Raw genomic sequence first — 22,413 nt, forward strand, 5'->3', positions numbered from 1 at the left:
ATGCAAGCAAGCCTAATCCTAGTTATTACAATTATCAATGAACAGTTAATAATGAGTGATTTCTTTTGAGTAAACAATTCACTGTCGTTAGATCGATAGAGATAGCAAGAAAAGTATGAGATTTGATACTAGAAGTTATTAGCATTATATGAAATCATTATTGACAGTATCCACTGAAAATTAAACATATATCTAGTCACTGTTCTAGGTACCAAGAACACAAATACAATTATATTTGAAATGAAAATTATGTGTGTAGTTTTATTCTTGAAGTCATTCCAGGCATTAGGTAAACAATGACTTAGAGACAGAGAATTTGGTAAATATTGAGGCATCATTTCTGAGAGGTGGTAGCAGTTTGGATATGGTAGCAACAACAGAAACAAAGAGAAACACACGTGAGATACAGGATTTAGACGTGTGAGTGAAAGGGCTGTGTTGTAGTTCAGCGGTTGGGTGTTTGTTCCAGCTGGTTGAGCGTGGTTCCATTCATTGAGATGTGGACAGCTATGGAGAGTAGATTCTCCCTGTAGGACATGGGTGGTGAATCAAGAGGTCTGATTTAGGTGATGTTTAAAATGTTATGTGATAGACAAGTAGATATGGATCTGTTCTGTTATAAACTGGAGAACCACGAATACATAGATGCCATGTAAAACCACAGGCTTAAGAGATAAATTAGGAATCAAGCAAAGACAGAAGAGGCCTCAGCATGCTGTTAACACTGCAGCGTCTAGAAGAGTCCCACAGAAGTTTAGATGCCATAAATATGTTGTCGTAGCAGTTTTAAAATTCTCTAATTTTCTTTTTACAATTTGGAACCATTTCTTTGAATAGCAATTCTTTTTCTTTAAGGCTAAAACATAGTTTTCTCTCAAGAATATGATGTATCTGCCCTCTTCTGTAACTATTTTGATCCCTTCCCGGATTCTGTGCCGTAATTATTTCTGGCCCAGCAGCTAGATCATTGTGAGAAGTACGCAGTAGATCTGTAGTATGGGAAAGTGAGTTGTAAAACAGATGGCAGCTTTAGAAAGTTGTCTCTTTTCAGCATCACACAGCATTCGGGTTTGGCCATTTAATTATTTGTTTTCTAATTAGTACAGCTTTATTTCTGGCTTTGGTCATTTTTCCAGAAGTCTCCATTTTCGAGTCTCTAACATTTGTGTCTCTGAAGCCTTTGCCAAATGGCTGAAAAGCGACAGATACTGAGTGCTATATTGGACTCTCCTAGTTGAGTGCACGAAGCTTAGCATGCTGGCATTTTCCAGGCTTCTGAGAGGCATGACTCGTTTCTTCCTAACACTGAAGTTTCCCTTCCTGTAATTCATGTGCTGATTGAAATCGTCTAAAGCGAGCAAGACGGTTCCCTCAGAGCCTCACTGCTTCGTACAGAGCCTGCTTTTCCTAATACCATTATGCTTGGTAACAGGTTCTTTTTGAAGAGCTTTATTACACAAAAAAGTCTTTGTAGTTTAGCCTATGTATTGTGCATTTTGGACCATGGTACATATCTTAAAAGTATCCCAAGAAAAAGAATTATTTCTTTTTCTATACATTTAAGTGAACAGAATTTCAAATAAATGCTAAGTACCACCGTGGTTCCAAAGGCTGAATGGTAGATGTGAAAAGCAGCAGCCAAGGTGCCCATCGTCAGGGGCAGGGTTTGAAGAGCCCTCCTCTGACTAGGAATGCGCTGGAATCTTCTGCCTGCTCTTCTGCTGTTTCTTTCCTGTCAGCATCAGATCAGGAAATGGGCACTTCTTACTAAACCTTTTTTGTGGCCTCTCACTTTCTTCAAGTCCCTAGGTCACAGGTTAACACCAAGAATTTATATTTTAAAACACATCTCCAGGGACCTTACATATGAAGACAACTGGCATAAAGAGAATATATATTAGGAGAATTATTTTATTCTGTGGCTTTAAAAGGAATAGCTTCCAGTTCTGAACATTACTAGAATTTTTCTTTCAAAGGTAAACCCTTCAATATGTTTTTAATACATGCTGCTAGGTCACAGACCCACGAGCATTCCCCCTCTTTCCTAGAAACCGGGCCCAGCCCCCCGTGGCTCTCTCTTATGCAGGATTGGTAAGAAAGGATGCTGTACTGTGGGCCGTGTAGTCTCTCCCTCCAGCAGCTCCAGGATAAATCTGTGGTCCTACCTAGTTCTGCCCCTGTGCTCTTGACAAGTAGCCAGCCTAGATCACGTGGTGTGGAGAAGTCAGAACCCCCTTTGTTCTTTGGAACTGGAGGATATGTCTGTCCCTTCAGGGCCCCTACCACACTACCCATGATGTCGTGTTGTGTGGTATTTTGTGTTCTGACAAACAAAGCTGTCCTGGAGATCAGAGGGCAGACCTAGCCACTAGTTAACCATAGAAGCCAGGCAGTAGGGGCACATGCCTTCAATCCCAGCACTCAGGAGGTGGAGACAGGAAGTGATAAGGTGGGGTGAAGACAGGATCTCAGCAATTGTGGGATGCTGGAATGAGGGAGGGAGGAGGCAACTGGCGACAGCTCCTGCTTCTCTGCTCTTTCCGGTCCTTACCCCGATATCTGACTCCGGGTTTTGATTAAGATTATGTAGACTAACACTTCAGTGGTGTAATGTAGCTCCTCCTGAAGAAAAGACTGTTTTCAAGGTCTTGTTGTACTGCCTCGGGTCCTGATGCTGTGTCTTCTAGTATTCTCCCAGTGGACTATGGCTCTCAATGGTTGTGAGGCCTTCTCCTACAAAAGTTTATCCTCACGGGTCGTTAGGTGTCAGCTCCTACTACAAACTGTCTATTGTTTCTTTACTGTTCAACACTCACTGCTTGTCAGGTCAATTCCAGATAATGAAAATGGAGTCTGCCGTCAGGAACCTGCAGTCTAGTCAAGCAAGCAAGCAATATATAGCACACATTGCAAGGAAGAAGACACAGGGAATTTTAAGTGGTCAGAAGTAGAGGGACAGATGTTATGAAGCCAGGAAGTTCAATCTGACAGGCAGATGAGATGCTGAAGGAAATGAATGGGGAAGGAAACCAGGGGAGAAAAGGAACTGAATCCCAAGTCAAAGAGTTTTACCTTCACTCTGTAGTGAACAATTGTGTGTGGGGCCAATTTGCAAGATGACTTATTTTAAATAAGTCAATATCCATTTAAATATTGACCCCGATCTTAACAAGTATCATTGGACTTTGCATTTTCAGCACTGTCAGGACACAAAGATGAACAACATGATCTCTTCCACAAGCCATTCCCCATGAGCTGAAGCACGTACTTTGTTCTGGGACAGTCTGCAGAGGCGCTAGTGACCAAGGTTCAGGGCCAGCTCCAGGAAAGTCTCTCCCGCTGTGCCAGCAGGGCCCTTGTCCATTAATTTACACATTGTTATTCAAGTTTTAGACACTAGCTTTTGACCTTTAGCCTTGATAGCCACACCCATAAGAGGACGGACATGTTATGGCACCTAACTCGTGGTGGGCTGCTTTTTCCTCCTATATATTTTTGTCCTAAACATTTTAGAATCCCTTCTGCCATTCTACTACATGGTTCTCTTGAATTCCAAGTTATCCTGTCCATACATATGCATGCATGTATGAATATGTTGTTGCATCCCTAATTAATGAAACTTTCAATAAAATTATGTCAGGAAGAGGCTCATAAACCAGGACACATGATTTAGTCATTATTCAGTCACTGATAATCACTCAAAACTGAAGGGGACCTGTGGGCCAGTCTGGTATTGTCTGTCTGTGAGTTCTCCACATCTAGTAAAGACACAGGCAGATTTGTAAGGAGGAATCACATCCTGCCGCTCAGCAGTCATACGCAATTTGAGGATAACTGGGATAATAATTTGAGTTCATCAAAGGAAAAATAACTTTAGACCTAACATTTTACATCCATCCAAATGATCACTGACATGAAAATAAATGTGAAAGTATTTTTAAATAAACAAGACCTCAGAGAGTCTAGCACTAGGCCCACACTTAGCACACTTGATGGAAGTGTTAAAGAGAGCTATATGCATAGGTATCTTTACATACCTGGAGCAAGGGTTATTGGTGTCCTAATCAAAATAATAAACAATACCAAAGGAGAAAAATGTTCATAATAATCCAGAATTAAAAGTTCAGATAATATGAATATTATCTCCATATTAGGAACCCTGCAGAGGGAATGAAATCATGGACTCTTGAAAAGATAGAAAAGGAGACGACATAAATAATGGGGTTTAAATACTGAAAGAGTAAAAGGAGGTACACGGAGGGACAATTGAAATAACAAACTCAGATGGTAGAAACATCTCCTAATTTAAAAATAATTATAAACAAATTGATTTAAATGCCCATTTAAAGGTATATCATCAAGTTGAAATTTTTAAAAATCTATTTATCAGAAACACACTTGTTTTAATGTTTTACTAAATTTTTCTTTGACTATTTCATACATGTGTGTAGGTAATGCATTCTGATTTCCTGACCTTAAAATTTCAGGAAACCCTAACAGAGTAAACCAATATAAAACAATTGAAAAAGTGAGACTCGGTGTGGAAATGAGCCAAGGATGCAAAGGCAGAGCAGAGACTGGCAAGGAAGTCTTGTAAAGGATAACAAAATAGATAAACTGTTAAGAAATAAATTTATTTATTTACTTAATGTGTATAAGCTTTTTCCTGTGTATGTCTGTGTGCCGTGTGCATGTGTCCACATGGTGGCTCACAACCTTTCGTAACTCTAGTTCCAGGGGCTCTGACACCTTCTTCTGGTTTCCTGGGACATCACATGCACGTGGCGCACATACATACAAGCAGGCAAGAAGTTATGTACATAAAATAAAATAAATTTTTAATGAAAAGTATTTTTCTTAAAGATTTGTAGTTCTCCATGTATTCTGAATACGAGCCCTTTGTTATCTGTATATAAGCACACACGCGAATGCATATATGTGTGTATAATTTTCCCTCTGTTATGTATCTTTTCCACTTCCTAGTACTGTCTTTGGTGAATAATTGTAACTTTGGTAAAAATTCCATGTACCATTTTTTGAATACTCAATAGACTTGGCGCCCTGCACAGAAACGTTTTAGCTGCCCCCCCCCCCCCCCCCCCCCCGGCCATGAAGACAACCTTCTGTGTTTCCCCAGAAGCTTTTGTAGTTTTAGCCTCACATCTAGACCCTTGCCACACCGTGAGGTACTTTTCACACGTGTTGTAATATAGGAATCAAGATTCATGATTCCTCATGACAGGGTAGCCGATGGCCTTGAAAGAGAAAAAATTCTAAGGTCTGATCCTCATTTTATCAAGTTAAAACAGCTAAAGAAACATTCCACTTTGAATACACACAGGTATCATTAAAATCTAAACAAGACATGGAGGAAATGGCAGTCCCCTCAGGAAGCCAGGGTGGAAGGAACAAAGTGGATGGTGCAGTTTAGTATTCATTTTCTCTTGTATAGAAGTGCACTACATTATAACTGAGCGGATAAATGGAAGAAATTCTTTGGCTGGATTAATAATGAAATGCATTTTTGGACAACAAGGATATAAATGCAGTTCCAGTGTACCCAAAGCCCAGGAAGAAGTATTTAGAACCAGATAATAAAATAAATCACAAAAATGATTTAAATGCTCTACCTTCTAAGAACTTAAATAGTTCTTTCTTCATTTTTTTTTTTTGTTGGAGGCAAAGACATAAAAACATCTCACTTTTGAAAGATTTCCCCCCAAGTCATTAGGTTCATTTGCTTCCTGAACACCAACACAGACAATTTGAATTGTCTTTGGTACTATATAGATTATATATAGATTATATGTACACACATATATAAAGTAATATTGAAGATAGCATGAGCTATGCCTTCCTTTTTTTGTGAAGTGGAAGAAGCTGATTTAGGGGAAAGCATGGAGAGGATTAGTACAAATCCTTGCTCAGGCAGATTGAGGGTCCCCAAACTGATTCCTCAAGCCATGGCTGTCCACCTGTTCCTCAGCAAGCCTCCTTACAGCCAGGTGTGTGATGCCCCAGTCTGAAGAGTGTTGGTGTGAAGGCTCAGCTTTACCTCTGACTGGAAACTCTGGGCTGCAGTTGGAGGTGCACCACCTCCTGAAGGCTAGGAGTACCAACACTAGCCTCATCCACTCATTTGCTGCTACACTTGTGAGAAATCAAGGGACCAACTGTGTTCAACATGAAGCAGAAAACTGAAGCCTACCTTAGTGGCTGCTGTTGCCATCCAGGCCATTGTGGTGACTGATCATTCAGTGCTTGTGTGGCTCTCTACAGTTTGCACATACTTTTTCCTGCTGCTTACATTGCTAATTAGTTCTATTAAGTCCATGGCATCGTGTAGTAAGAAGTTGCTTGTTTGTTCCTGGCTGCTCAGTCCCAAAGTAACCACATAGAAACCATATTAATTAAATCACTGCTTGGCCCATTAGCTCTAGCTTCTTATTGGCTAACCCTTACATATTAATTTAACCCATCTCCATTAAACTGTGTATCACCATGTAGCAGTGACTTACTAGCAAAGTTTTGGTATGTATTTGGTGGGGCTACATGGCTTCCCTCTGACTCCACCCTTCTTTCTCCCAGCATTCAATTTAGTTTTCCCTGCCTAGCTCTGTTCTACCCTATCAGGCAAAGCCAGTGTCATTATTAACCAATCGTATTCACAGCATACAGAGGGGATCCCACATCAGCGTTGCCCGTGGTAAATGGTTTAAATGGTGAACAAAGCAGGAAAATTAACATGTTACTCTCTTTCCTCTCACACTACACAAATAGGTTCATAGTCTGTAAACTGCTCTTTTCCCCTTAATATATATTGGAAAGATTCTCCTAAGAATGTACAATGTTGTATCTTAAACTATGGATGTTCTATAATTTTGCAAATTTCCCCCTATAGCATGAAATATGTAAATTGTTTCATTTCTTTCCTGTTAAAATCAGTGCCTCAGTAAATGTTCTCATAAATATAGTTTTGCACATTATGCTATGTTAGCATATGTATAGAATAAGTTCTGAATGATGGGATCACTGGTCAGAGAGACTACATGCTACACATTTTGATAGGTTATCAATAATTTGCCTGCTATAAGAAGAAAGTAAATATGGCGCTTTGGGTCTGGAGTAAGGACTCAGCAGTTAAGAGTGCTCATTCAGCACCCACATTGAGCAACTCACAGCGCCTGTACCCCTAGCTCCCGTAACTCCAGTGCCCTCTTCTAGACTCTGTTGAACTCTAGAAACCTGCATGCACACACACACACACACACCTAAAAGTAAATCTTTAAAGAAAAAAATAGAATTTGATTACACCCTCATGAACACAGGTTATCACATTTTAATTTATTCAAACTGTTATATAAAAATGAATACCTCAGTTTTTGGACTGGGCTTTGTTAATTTTGTAAAGTTAAGTATCCTTTTATATGCTTTTAATAAAGTGTTTCATTTTTTGTTGAAAAATTTATTCCTAGTAACATCACCAGTGGAAATGTTTTCAGAAGTAGGAACTGACGAGAAGCCTAAGTTTCAGAATGTTCTCCACCTTTGCCGATTTTATTTTCTCACATTTTACTGCAGCTTACATGTCTAGTTCATGAAGAGTCCTTTTAAACATGCACTGTTTACAGAATAATGATAGGTACTCTTTGAAAGTCAGACTTCATTAGATGAGGGAATACCACTTAGTCTCCATTTGTGGGGCTAGCCACTAAGGCAAAGAATCAAAGCCTTAGCAATGACCAAATGATCATTGCTTCTCTGTGAGTACACACCCCTGCCTAGTTTTTCCATACTAAAACATATTAGCCTGTTGGCTGTGCAGTGGAAATACTCCAACCCAAAAGGTCTCTACTTGGGGCAGTCTCCAGTTAGCAAATGGTCACTGCTGTCTCGGAAGTGAAGAGTTCAATGTCTGACCTGGATTCAGCCAGCAAAGAGACTTCCTCAGCTAGCACTGCCGCGCTGAGGTGACATACAATCTAGTGCCTGCTGGCAGTTCTAGTCCATTTCATTTGTTTCTTCAGCTGGTTAGTTTGTTTATAGTTTGTTAGACTGGAACACCCATAGCTATCGACCATCACTTACTGGTTAGTCTAAGTATCTGATACAATTTCTCCTTCAACTGCTAACAAGCCTGAAGTGATAGCCCGTGAATGGGTTTTAGACACAGACAGCATGGACTTCACTTCCCAGTGTCCAAGTGTCCAAGCTTGCTAGCACAAGTGAGTACTGGAGGCAAGGAGTTAACTTTCTAAGTGGTGGAGTGTTTGTGATGATGATTCTATTTTAGATCCCTTTCCTTTCCTTATAATCTCTTCGGATTGAGAAATAGGGCAATTTCGTTGAGTACAAAGATGCTCTCACCATATAGTGTTAGCCATTGAGCTCTTGGGTAGGCTTATAGGTGATCCCGGACACTTGAAAGCTCCCTGGAGATATGGATTTAAGAGAATGTAGGTGATCCTTACTCTATGCGATAACACAGGGATGTAAAACGACAGCACAGGGTGAAACTCTGCAACACGATCTTAACTAATTGGGGAAAAAAAATCTATGTCCAAACATCTCTGTTAAAACCCTAAATATAAAAACTCTGCTCATTGTAGATGTACATAAAGGTGAAATAAATTCAGGCCAATGTACATATCATACATTATAGAAGTTTAGAGCTGTGAAGACGGTGAGGTTGGTGGTGGTGTTGTAAAACATTCACAAAGGCGAGGTTAGTGGTATTGTTTGTAAGCATTCATGATGGCGAGGTTGGTGGTGGTGTTGGTAAGAATGGTTTGTGCAGTCCGGCCTTCTTGCCCTAGCAGTGACCTTATGGAGTGAGGATCAGTGTTGAGTCCGGCAAACTCTCCCGCTGTTTGCTGCATTTTATCTGTGTCCAGCATTGTCTTCTTGTGCTTTCTATGTCTGAGACTTCTCTGGGAGTTCTCTGCCAGCATTCTTCCTCAGCAGTGTTTCCATCCTTTCTGGTACTTGTCAAATTTGTGTCTTCTACTTCCTTTGGCTGCAGTGGAGGGAGTGTCAGGGTCCCCATCACAAACTGTTTCTTTTGCTATTCTACCTCTGTTTGATTCAAATTTTACTCTTAGTATCAATATTTTCTTTGCTTTGCTACACTTTTATCTTTGTTGACTAATTCCCTGGAGACAAGGAGACAGGTGAATGAACTGGCCAGCAGATACCTAGTACCCAGGGACAGATACACTTTGAAAGAAGTGAGCCAGTTGATCATGGATTGTGATGGGCACCTTTTTGGTGTGGGCTGCAAAGCCAGCAGTGAGGTTTGCAATTTATATAATGACATTTCGTATACCGTGGTGTGTGAAGTCTGAGCTGTGCTCTTGAGAGACTGACACTGTTAGTCAAACCGTGATAATAAATGTTTGCTCATCAGGACTTTGCACGGCACAGATTGGTATAGTAGGCTGCTGTCATACTATGCAGCCCGCGTGTGAGCTCCACCGTGGCTACTGTCTGTTTGGGCATGGTCATGTGCAGATGGGCTCGTCTTGCTAAGGCATCTGTGAGGTGATTACAGGGTACAGGCATTCACTTTGTTCTCCCTGTCAGGATAGGCTGCATGTCCTGTGATAAAGAATGACTTCCAAGTCCCAGCGCTTAGTATCTTCCATTGCAAATTGCCTGGCAGGACTAGGAGTTGCTTTGTTCTTAGTCAGAGCTAACAGAGGCTCCAGATCTTTGTGGGTACCTGGTTGGAGTGGGGAGCGTGATGAATTATGTAGTATCTCCCAAAATGTGTCACCTAAAATTGATATATTTATTTTGACAAAGTCACAAATCCGGTTCAGAGAGAGTAGAGGGGTGAAATCCACAGTATCCAAAGAGTTAACCTGGGGATATTTATTTGGACAAGACTGAGGTTACAGACAGTTATGTCATCTTGTATCTTTGCTAATGAGATATTAAATTGAGCCCGAGATGTGCATATCCAAAGTCTAGGATCCTGGGAACTGTGGATTCTGACAGAAGTCAGGATGAATCTAAGAAGTTGCAAGCCCTGGAGGTCAGAACTCAATCCAATGCGCTCCGAGGCGATCAGGATTTCAGATGGCTCTAGTCTCCCTTGGCTGCTGCCTCAGCCCAGTGTGTGCTCCAGCTCTAATGGCGCCTAATAGAGATGACTTTTAAATTGGCCTTGAAGGTGGTGTAGGCCATGGTTGTCAGAAAGGGAAGATAAATCGGGGCAGAGGAGACCTGAGCACAGCCAGTGTAGAGTACACAGATGCTAGGAAAAAGGTAAGGGTCTGACCTCCTAGGAGGCAGAACAGAGAGCTCGGGACTCAGTCTTCTAATGATCTCTTGTTATTGCCATTCTATTCTTGATGCTGGTCTATTTTTACCATGACTATATTAAACTCAATAAATCCTCCACAGTATATTTAGATGACTGCCCTTAATGTTCCCCATCTCATGGTTTTATGTGTCATTCCAGTATAACACTTAAATCTACATACAAAGACTACTTAGAATTGCTACATACCTGTGGTCTCTTTCTAACCTAAAGGTAATCCAAACATCCTCTCCAAATGTTCTCTAACAGTTTGAATTAGAATAAAAAAGCATTAAGTCAAGCAGGCGCCATTTCAGCTTACATCTGTGTGTCTTGGCACATTCGATGGAGTATTGGGGAGATAGAGTTAGGGTGTAACTAACTTGATTTGATACAGTCGTAGCTGGGATAGGAACAGCACACTGAGCTAGTTATAGCCAAATGGCCACATTATATAGAAACATTCCAGGCAAGAGCTTTCAAATTGATGATCTATATTCTTAGACACAGTGCTTACCCTACTAACCGAGTGTGGATGCTTTTGTAGACATTCGGTGTTCTGTAGACTCACCTTTAGCATTGCCCCCACTAACTTTTGGGTAGTATCTTACCAGCTTCTTAAGAGCAGTGCTATCAGGGTCTTGGCTGACACAGCATTGTCATGTTGTGTCCTTGGCACAAGCGGGCTACATTTACTGCTTGATGGCTCAAGAGTGGTTTCCTCTACCCTCATTTACATCATAAGTGATGCTATATCCGTGAGCCACTGTGGGGCAGGGAGTGTGCTCCAACAGACACTGCAAGTTTTGCTTCTTACTTAGCTTTATAATTTTTCCATATATCACTGATTTGGGGAGAACATATTTGTAAAGGTTTAAGAAATTTTCAATTATCTGGACTGTTTATAACATAAACATTTGTTTTTAATATTAGGGCAATACATTTTCTTCAGTGAGACCAACCAATGTATTAGAAATGATGAAAGAATGGAAAAATAACCCTGAAAGTGATGAAGACACCACAACAGCTGAGAAGATGAAGCAGCCTGCGAAGGAAAAGTTGAAAAGTGGCCAAGTCAGGGGAAAGGTCCCTGACATCAATGTCAGTCCATCTGCAAAGGCGGCAAAGCAGGTAGGGAGGAGCACCGTGGCAGGCTCCGCTGCTCAGCGCTGCTCACGGGCACCTTGGTGCAGCTCCATTATTTCTCTGTTAGTTGCTAACAAAGACCTGCATCATTCGGCAGGTGAGGTCTTTCTGCCTTCTAAGCCATGCCATTTAGCAGCAGGGCCTCACATTTAAGATCAGTGGCTGTTGGGAGTGGGGGTGTTGACTTTTCTCTGTGAGAGGATGCATGCAGATTGAGCGCCCCTAATCTGAACATCCAGCAATTTCAGATGAAGGACACTCAGACTGTAGTAAGTGTTGTAGGCCTTGGAGCCTTACTAGCCTCTGTAATGAGTCCTCAGCTCTGATGGAACAGCATGGGCACTGCCACAGTCAGCCACGAGTGAACGTGACTTCATTCCAGCTAAGCCTTTTTTGATGAAGCAGATGGTATGCCAGATTTCACCCATGGCTCCAAATTAATAAGTTTTGTATTCTACCCAGCTATAGAATTTAGAATTGGCTTATGTACTATGTGCAAAAGGTAGTTATTATATTATACAATTATTTGTATGTTGTTTCATAAAGTCCCAAACTTCATAGGTTTGTCATGTTACCTGATTAGATCTGAATATTTTTATGTCTGTGGCAGGGTTTGTTAACATTTGATTCTAGGTTATAGTTTATTAACTGGATATCTGTTGTCGGGGTTTTTTGTCCTGCCCAGTTCCCACAGTAGTTAAGTCCCAAATAAATCACACAGAGGTCTACATTAATCATAAACTGATAGGCCCATTGGCTCAGGCTTCTTATTAACTCTTATAACTTATATTAACCTATTATTCTTATCTATGTTAGCCACATGGCTCGTTACTTTTTTCAGTGAGGCAGGTCACATCTTCCTTCTTCTGTTTCTGGGCAGGACTGTGGAAGAATGGGCTTCCTCCTTTCCAGAATTCTCCTCTACTTCCTGTCTGGTTGTCCCACCTATACTTCCTGCCTGGCTACTGGCCAATCAGCATTTAAGTAAAACATAATTGACAGAATACAGAATTGTCCCATGCCAGATATCCAGATGGTTTGCCCAGAGAACCCCTTCCCTATTTTTTATATTTGTCAATATATTTTTTTTTTCCTGTTTGGGTTTGCTCTCCTCTGTCTGTGTCCTATTTAAACGCTGCATCCTGTGCTCCAGATAGTCCAGATTTCTTCATTCGCTGTTGCTTTGCAGTTTCCTGTAGCCAGCAGATAGGCGGAGCACAAGGGGACTGTCCAGGTGGGCTCTGACCCATGCCCGGGAATGTGCAGTACTGCTGGACCCACTCCCAGCCAAGATTTCCGCCAGAACCTTGCAGAAGGGGCCTGGGAGAGTGACTGCCTGGCTGGGAAATTCTGCGTCTACTGCATAGTAAATGCCTGGATAAGAAGCTTAGCATAGTGACTTAGATTGTGTGAAAGAATCACACTTTTACGATAATGTAAACATAAGCTTATTGAATTTCCTTCTTGTTTCATCTGACAACAACTCCTACATTGCTTAGCACAGTGTGTATTTTATATTCTCTTTAAAAAGTTATATCCTTAAACTCATGTTTACATTTCTTTTTGTTGAACATAGTTTGAAGATTTTCTGTTTGCCGTCGCAGCAGCATACACACAGTTACACACGTGCACATCCATGATGCAGTATCTGTGCATGTTGGTGTAATGCATATACATATGCATCTATACGTACACATATACAAATATACACACTGCACATATTTTATGGGGTTCTGGGTTAGATCTGTGTTTATTAACGAATGTGATATAAAATCCGCTTGTGGGTCAAGTGTACCCCATCTCCTTTTCCATTTCTCTGTCATGCTTTCTTCTCTGTCCCAGTCATCCTGCAAATCGCAGGCTAATGTGACCTGTTCTGGTCTTGGTTACTTCTCCTAAGGAAGAAAGGGATTAGAATGTGAGTGTTGTCACCTGTTACTAGGACTGTAGTCACAAACCTGAGAAGATAGCACTTCATTTCAGCAAGAACAGCTGTGCCACCCTCAGGGCTCCCGGCATCAGTGAGCAAGGGCTGGGCCATGGCAGCACAGGGGTGGAGCTTATGGCTGCCGACAGGGGAGGTTGTCATTACTCCAGGTAATGATGTCGCCTACTGGCAAAGCTGGGGTGCATCCTAGAGGAGCTGGGCATTCCTCCAGCCTTGCTTCCCTAGAAGGCCAGCCTCTAGCACAGCCTCTCTCTGTACTCCAAGTCTGCCCAGTGCCAGGAAAGCCCTCCCCATGAATTCTGTGAGCATAATGGTGTCATCTGGCCACAAAGACCACTCCAGACCCTTCCCTGTTTAATTAATAACCAGGAACTGGGAATTTAAACAGTTCCTTCTGAGGCTGCAAAGAGAGGAGCACTACCAAAGCTGTGAATTACAGTGTCTACAGTTGCTGGTTCTACCACACCCGGGACTTTCAACAGTGTTTTCCACTATAGGCGGAGATCCAGATAATCACACAGACACTGTACTAATTACAACTGTTCAGCCAATGACTCAGGCATATTTCTAGCTAGCTCTTGAATCTTGAATTAACCCATTTCTATTAATCTATCACTACAAGGCTGAGGCTTACTGGGCAAGGTTCTAGCATCTGTCTCCTTCAGAAACTACATGGCATCTCTCTGACTCTGCCTACTCTCTCTATATCTCTGTTCAGATTTTCCACCTGGCTTTATTCTGCCCTGCCATATGCTGAAGCAGCTTTATTCATGAACCAATAAAGCAACACAGATACAGAAGGACATGCCACATCACCCCATGACTCCATAAGCCACCCTCAGACTCACCAAGGGAGTAACAAGACTACCATAATGGCCAGAAGTGCATCTTGTGCGCAGCCTTATTAGCAGCAGTTGCCCACCCAGCAGCTCAGCCCAACTATAAAGCACAACCAACTCAATTGTCTTGTCAGAAAGCAGAATAAAGCCAGTAAGAAGGTAGCAACGTAGCCATCTAAAGATCTTGAAAAACTCTGTTGGTCAGTGACTTTTCCAGTGGGGGTGGCCACCAACATAATATAAACTGTGAAGTTTCCAAAGTGTCCAAAGGAGCCAAGGTAGCTGCTTCTGCAAATATGAAGGCCTAGTGATAGAACATGGGATTACAGAGACAGTAGGTCACCAGTTACAGAAAGTCAGTGGTGGCACACACCTTTAATCCCAGCACTTGAGTGGCAGAAGCAGTCAGCTCTCTAAGTTCAAGGCAAGCCTGGTCTACAGAGTGATTTTCAAGACAGGCAGTGCTACATAGAGAAACACTGTCTCAAAACATAAAACAGCAGCAGCAGCAGCAACAACAACAAAACAAAGAGAGCAAGTCATGGCAAACTCCAGTAAAACCACAACAATGGACACAAAAGAAAGGGAGAACTATGCTATATCAGAAAAGAGAATTTATAATACCTCTTAAGAATTCACTGAACTCAAGAATAAATAGATGAAAAATTAAATGAAATTTGAAAATAGTGCACAAACAAAACAGACAGTTTTGCAAAAGCAATCAAGAAAGAAAAGAAGGGACAACCAGGAATGAGTGGGAGAGAGGCAGAGAGAGAATCTAAACAATGGATTAAGAATATAATGGGTCAAGTAAAATGCAATAGAAGCTTTAACAGCTCAAAATGAGTAACAGTGAGATTGAAGACAAAACATTTGAAATTGGTCAGTCTAATATGAGAGATAGAGATTTTGAGATAGATAGATAGATAGATAGATAGATAGATAGATAGATAGATAGATAGATTAGTATGGAGAAAGTTTTAGGAAATGTGGGCTACCATCAAGAGACCTAATCTATCTGTAATAGAAATTAAAGAAGATGAAGATAGAGAAATAGAGCAAAATTCTTATTTAAAGAAATGTAGGATGAGGACCAGTGTTGCACACCTTTAATCTCAGCACTCAGGAAGCACAGCCAGATAGATCTCTGTGAGTTCAAGGCCATCCTGGTCACACATCAAGTTTCAGGCCAGCTAGGTATATATAATGAGACTCTGTCTCTAAAATAAATAAATAATTTTTTTAAAGCATTGAGAGGAATTTCCCATAATCTGAGGGAAAAGCCACATTCAAAGGAAGTTCACATACCTGTACTCAAATAGAATGCAAAGAGGAGCTCCCTGTGTCACAGAGAAAGACACTACCAAACATCATGACAAAGAAAAATCCCGAAAAGGATCAGTGTAGAGAAGAAGTCATGCCATACAATTATAGAATCCTGCAGGCAAGGAGAGACAGGCTGATACTGTCAAAATGCTGAAAGGAGAACTACCAAACAAGAATGCCATTCCTGGAAAAACTGTGCTTTAGAAGTGAGGGAGAGAGATGACTCTCCTGGGCAGGTAAATGCTGAGGGAGGTCATTAACATTGGCTAAGTCATATCTTGCAAAAATGCTGAAGAGAAGTCTTCAAATTAAAAGGACACTAATGTGTAATACAAAAATATCTGAAGATGCAAAATTCACAGGTCAAAGCAAAAATTCACATACTCCCACACTTGAAAAACCCAACCAGCCAAGCAAAGCACAGTTTAAAAAATCAACCTCTTATATTCCATGTGGGAAATGTTAAAAGACAAAGCACAGGTAGTTACAATAACTAGTAGCAAAGAGATGTAAATACAGACATCAGAAGTTGACAATGTGGGGGACAACAGAGTTTAAATGTAGGCTAGTTTTTCTCTGATCAATGTTAAAGTTGTTTAGAATAGCCTATTGTAACTTTATTTCGTGAGTTATTTTTTTTTTTTGAGACAGGGTTTCTCTGTAGCTTCGGGAGTTACTTTTCTTATTCCTTCCAGTAGATATCTGAAAAGATAGAAGTTGATAGAGGCTTATTTTGGTGTCTGGCTCAGGGAATGCAGTCTGTCACAGCAGGGCAGGCACAGCAATTGAGGCGCTTTGCTGCTGACTGGTCAGATTATGGCAATCCATAGACAGTACACAGAGCTGGACCAAAACCAGAGGGGATAAAACTTTCAAGCCCTCTTCTTCAGAAGCCTGCTTTCACCATGGGGCCTACCTTCTAAATAAAGGCTCAGTAGCCTCCTAGAATAGCAGCACCACCCAGAGACCAAATAAGCGTTCAATCAAACAAGCCCATGTAGAACATTTCAGACCCAAACTGTAGCAGATGTGTTTGGTAAGCCCCATGGGAACCACAGAATAAAGCCTATAATAAATACAAAATAGAATTAAGAGAGAACTAAAGTATAATGATACAGAAAAATCACTTAACTGCAAAAGAAGTAGCTGGCAGAGGACGAAAGGTGTGCAGAATCTATAAAACAAAAAAATCTAGCAAAAAAAAAATGGCAGAAGTTTCTCCTGTTAAGTTGCCTGGAATGTAAGTAATCAAGTTCTTCAAGGAAAAGGCCCAGGGCACACTGAACTAAAGCACAAAGGCATGCACGTGAATACGATCCAAATATATGCAAGAGCTTTCTTCACCAGCAAGGACCACACAAGTTACGATTGCATAGATGGAAATGTTGGAAACCAAAGGGCAGGAGCGGCTAGAGTTCTGTCGGGGAAGCAGACTGCGAGACAGAGCTGTAGACGTGGCAAAGGTAGCAGGCAGCAGTAAGTCAGCACAACACACTGTAGTGATTGTAAGTGTGTGTGCACTCAGCAAGCACAGGGCATAGTGATGCATAAAACAGACATCAGAAGACCAAAGGAGAGAGGCACTGGTGCAATAATGGTAGACGATGTTATAGTGCTACTTTCCTAATAAAATAGTTGATAGATAAATCAAATGGAAAAACAATAGATCGAAACTCACAGGATACACCAACAACAAAAGAGACAGTGTATTCAGCACACCCAAAAGTGGAGGTGCATCTCAAGGAACTATGAAAACAAAGAAAGGACAGAAATAGTAGACATCAGAGCATAAATTGGAAAAGCAGTATTAGATATCAGTGAAAGAGTTATTCTTCTGAAAGGCAAAATAGATATATCTCTAGCTGGAGTAAGAAAAAGAGGAAACTTGGAGTGTGACATGAAAATGGGGACGCTCCAGTTGACACCGCAGAGACACAGGGGCTCACCAGAGACCATTGTGAACAGCTGTGGCTCACCCGAGACCATTGTGAACAGCTGGGGCTCACCAGAGACCATTGTGAACAGCTGGGGCTCACCAGAGACCATTGTGAACAGCTGTGGCTCACCAGAGACCACTGTGAACAGCTGTGGCTCACCCGAGACCACTGTGAACAGCTGGGGCTCACCAGAGACCATTGTGAACAGCTGGGGCTCACCAGGGACCATTGTGAACAGCTGTGGCTCACCAGAGACCATTGTGAGCAGCTGGATACAGAAAAGTTAGCAGAGCGACAAGAGATGGGTAAATTCCCAGACCACACAAACTACCAAAATGAATCATTAAATATTCAGAAAGCCCGACGACAAGAACAAAATCAAATAGTAATAAAAGTCTTCCATAAAAGAGTGAATCCCAGGATCCAATGTCTTTGTTGCTGAATTATATCACACATTACAGAGAAATTAATATCAGTTCTTCACAAAAATTCAACAAAATGTAAAGTGGGGAAACCTTCCAGACTTATTCTCTGAGGTCAATCATTGCCTAATACCCAAGACATGTGGGGTGCAGCATAAAAGGAAAGCCACAGGCCAAGTCCCCCAGGACAGCAGATGGAAAAGCCAACTGAATCGCAAGGAGTGAAAGCAACAGCACTTTGCAGAGACCTTCCACCATATCAAGCGTTCATCCCAGTGATACGAGAATTGTCCAACACATACAGTTCTGTGAATATGGTGCATGATATGAAAATAATCACATAACAATCATTTGATAGATGCAGAAAGATCATTCAGTAAAAATCAACATAGTTTTGTGATTTAAAACCTCTTACTAAGTTGAATATAATAGGAGTGCATGCAGCACAATAAAGAGCATATGTGTAACACCAAATGAGGAAAACCGGGAAAAAGACAAGGGTGCCCACTTCCGCTGAAATGGCGCTGGAGCCCGAGCCGGAGCTCCTAGGGAAAAGAAAGAAAACAAAGGGCACCCAGAACAGAAGGGAGCAAGTCCAAGTGCCTGATTTGCAGATGCCATGATTTTGTTTATCGAAAATGCTAGGAAGCTCCACGCTGGGAATCAGAAGCACACAGCGAATGCCACTGGTTTGCGGGTAGGAGTCACTACAGCAGAAGAGAAGCCACCGTTTGAACGGGGTGATGGGAAGGTGGTGAAGAGACTTTGGGAAGTGGAACAGAGAGCAGAAAAGCCTGCCCCAGAACCAGCAGTGTGATAGGGGGTGGGGATAGAGGTAAAAGAAATAAAAGAGAGAAACTCACAAGATACAGTTAGCACTGACTGGTCTCTTCACTGTGCAGAAATGAAGGCTTAAAGGCTAGAGACAGCACAGTGGTTAGGTACACTTACTGCTCTTGCCGGGGAGCCGGGTTTGGTTTCTAGCACCACGTGGTAGTTCACAGCTGCCTGTAACTCTGGTTCCTGGAGATCTTACATATTCTTCCGGCTCTGCAGGCATCAGGCACACACATGGTACACATATAGACAAGCAGACAAAAGATACATAAGATACATCTAAAAAAACAAAACAAAACAGAAACAAAAACCAGAAGTGCAGGCTAATCATTTAAGGGAGAGATTCACCATGGACATGTAATTTGCATACTGGTCAGGGGGAAGTCCTTTTGATACAGCATTCCCTGCAGTGTGAAGAAGCCTGTTAGGTCCTATCTGAGCGTACTGCTTGGGGAGTCAAAGGTTCCTATATTTTCTCCATCTCCAGGAACTTATAAACTGATCCAGGGAGGGTGATGGCCAAGAGGTCTAGTATGGCCAAGGGAGAAGTAAGTACTTTGGGAGCGCCTTGTAGTGGGAAGTCAGATATGACACAAAAGGGAACAAAGGTCCCTTGACCTCTAGGGCCATCTGTTTGGGAACTTGATTAAGGAAGCTGGGGCAGACTAAGGAAGCTGGGGCAGGCTCAGAAGGAGCCATTGCAGGTAATTATATATGATAACTAAGTTTCAGAACAGCAGTCAGAAAGTTGACGGTGCCACGTGCGACCCACCACTGTCCCCCATTTAATGTGGATGGTTGCAGCCCCTTACAAACACCTCATCCCTGAGCATCCATAGGAATACATGCAGAGAAAACAAACGAAAGGGAGCTGCTGCTGGTGCAGCTCTACCTTCCCCCCAGCCAGGACATTTGCGTGTGGGTTGTAGCGGCATGCCCCAAAACAAAGAAGGAAAACACAAGTGGAACTTGGCCTCCAGAAAGGGCTCCTTAGCACAAACAGAAGCTTTATGTCTCCCATAGTATATGTTTGACTTCAATGCTAGAAAGAGAGCCTGTGAGTTTTTGTTTCTGTTTGTTTGGTTTTTGTTTGGTGATTATTAAAACTTTTAAACCATACCTGCTTACTTTGAATATTTATGTTCAATTAAAAGACCAGAAATAGCTGAATAGATTAAAAAAAATAAGACCCAACTCTTGACTGTCTGCAAGAAACTCATCTTGTGGGATATTCCATGCATTGATTGAAAGTAAAAGAATAGAAAATAATGTTTCAAGTAAATGAAAACTCAAAGCAAACAGAAATAGCTATACAAATAAATGATAAGAAATAGATAGGCCAGCATCAGTCAGAGAGGCAAATAAGGTCATTGCATATTGACAAAGGGAACAGTTCACTAAAGAGAACGTGATGATTGTGCATATCTATGTACAAAATTTTATAAGACAAACATAACTGGACCTAAAGAAAAAGATACACTCTCATACAACAATAGTAGAAAATTTCAGTATCCACTCTCACCAGTGTATTGGTTCCTGGGACAGAAAAAACAGTGCCATCAGAGCTGACCTACACTATAGGTCTAAAGGACTTGTTAGACATCTACAAAATATTCAATCCAATGAATGCAGAGTACACATTCTTCTTAGAAGTTCATGGAAATTCCACCACATAGATTAAATTGTAGGATATAAATAAGTTTGAACAAGTGCAAACAAATTGAAATAACTTACTATTATCAGTTACTGATTTGATAATATTTTAATGAAATTAGAAATTGACAGCTATAGCAATTACAGAAACTACAAGAATAAATGGAGACTTAACAATATACTTTGAATGTTGAATGAGTCATTGAAGAAATCAAGGGGAAGATGAAAAATTGCTAGAATTAAATGAAAACAAAAGCATAGTGTACCTGAATGTTTTGGATACAATGAAGACAGTTCTAAGAAGAAATTTATAGGTATGAGTGGCTACACACAAAAAAATCTGAGCAATCTCAAATAAATAACCTATTGATATATCTAGAGGTCCTAGAAAAAATGAAAACAAGCCAAAACCAAAACCAGTAAAGAAAAAAATAAATAAAACTTACCTTAGAAACGAATGGAATGGAAACTAAAAGAATAATGCAAAAGAACCAGTAAGCAAAGAGAAACCAAGGACAAACCCTTAACCAAAGTCATCAAAAGACCAAAGACCCAAGTTAATAAGATTAGGATGGAAAGGAGTTAGACAGACAGTGTGAACTGGAGTGATCGCTCAGTGGTTAAGAACACTTGCTGGTTTTCAATTCCCTGCTCCAGCATGGTGCCTCACAACTGTCTGTAACTCCAGTCCTAAGCTATCAGATGCCCTGTTCTAGCCTCCATAGATACCAGGCTTGTACGTGGAGCATAGACGTGCATTCAGGCAAACTTCCCATATACATAAGATAAAAGTTTAATGAAAAGATACCACTGAAACCCAGAAGTCTCTTGGGGATTATTTTAAATAATATTCCAATCAATTGAAAAATCTAGATGAATTGAACAAATTTCTGGGTAAATATGATCCTCTAAGATCAAACCAAAATAACATATAACCCTATAGACAGGATCTAACAATGGGACTGAAGGAGTAAAGTCCTCTATCAATGAGAAGCCCTGGGCCAGACCCTTAGAAGTCAAGTGATACCAATGTTTTTCATGTTATTTTATAAACTAGAAAGGAAAAAAATGCTGGGAGACTCATTATATGCAGCAAATATTACTCTTTATACCAAAACTGGATAAGGGTGTAATTAAAAGGATGATATAAGCCAGTATCCTTGATTAACATAGGTTACAAATATTCAATAAAATCCTGATTAGCCAAATTAAACAACACACTAAAAAGATCATAATCATTACAGAGTTGGTCTCATTCCAGAGGTGTAAGGATTGTTTAGCATGTACAAATCAACAAATGTCACATGGCACATGGACAGAATGGGGGATTGCATGATAATCTCAATAGATTTTTAAAAAAATACTTGGACAAAATTCAATATCCTTTCATCATGAAGGCTTAGAAAAATATAGAAATAAATAGGATAGATGTATAGTCAACCTTCTACTGCATAGAGAAAACTGAAACCATTCACACAAAGTCAAGAATAAAACCTCGTGTCAGCTTTCACTACTTTGTTTAATACAGTGTTTGTACTTTTAGCCAGAGCAATTAGGCAGGGAAGAGCATCTAAAGGGATGTAAATAGGAAAGGGGGTTCAAATTATCCCTGTTTGCAGATGATACACTCCTGTACTAAAAGACTCAAAAGGACTTAGATCTGATAAACAATTTCAGCAAAGTATCAAGATATAAAATCATAAAAATCAGTAGCTTTTCTATACACCATAACAGACTTTCTAAAAAAAGAACTAGGAATACAATTCTGTTCACAATAGCCTAAATCTGTAATACCTAGGAATAAACCTAACCAAGGAGGTGAAAGACTTTTATAATGAAAAATATACACTAAGCAAGAACTAACTCTAGAGAGATGTTCCATTTTCATGGTTGGAAAAATTCATATTGTTAAAACGATCTCATTGTCGAAAGCAGTCTCTGAACTCAATTCAGCCTACAGCAACATTCCATTAACATTCTCAACAGAAGTCGAATGCAATCC

The 22,413-nt window shown here is 40.8% G+C and overlaps 1 protein-coding gene across 1 annotated transcript in view; it reads left to right on the plus strand.

The window, feature by feature from the left end:
• Stk33 (serine/threonine kinase 33) overlaps positions 1 to 22,413 on the plus strand; it is a 172,352-nt gene that overhangs the window by 132,491 nt on the left and 17,448 nt on the right. Inside the window, exons 12-13 of the mRNA XM_041667173.1 lie at positions 11,237 to 11,361; positions 11,410 to 11,434. Of these exons, the coding sequence (XP_041523107.1) occupies positions 11,237 to 11,361; positions 11,410 to 11,434 (150 nt within the window). The remainder of the gene's footprint in view (positions 1 to 11,236; positions 11,362 to 11,409; positions 11,435 to 22,413) is intronic.

This window comes from Microtus oregoni, unplaced genomic scaffold, assembly GCF_018167655.1.
Source record: "Microtus oregoni isolate MIOR12 unplaced genomic scaffold, Mior012 000016F_ref0000370, whole genome shotgun sequence".
NCBI lineage: Eukaryota > Metazoa > Chordata > Mammalia > Rodentia > Cricetidae > Microtus > Microtus oregoni.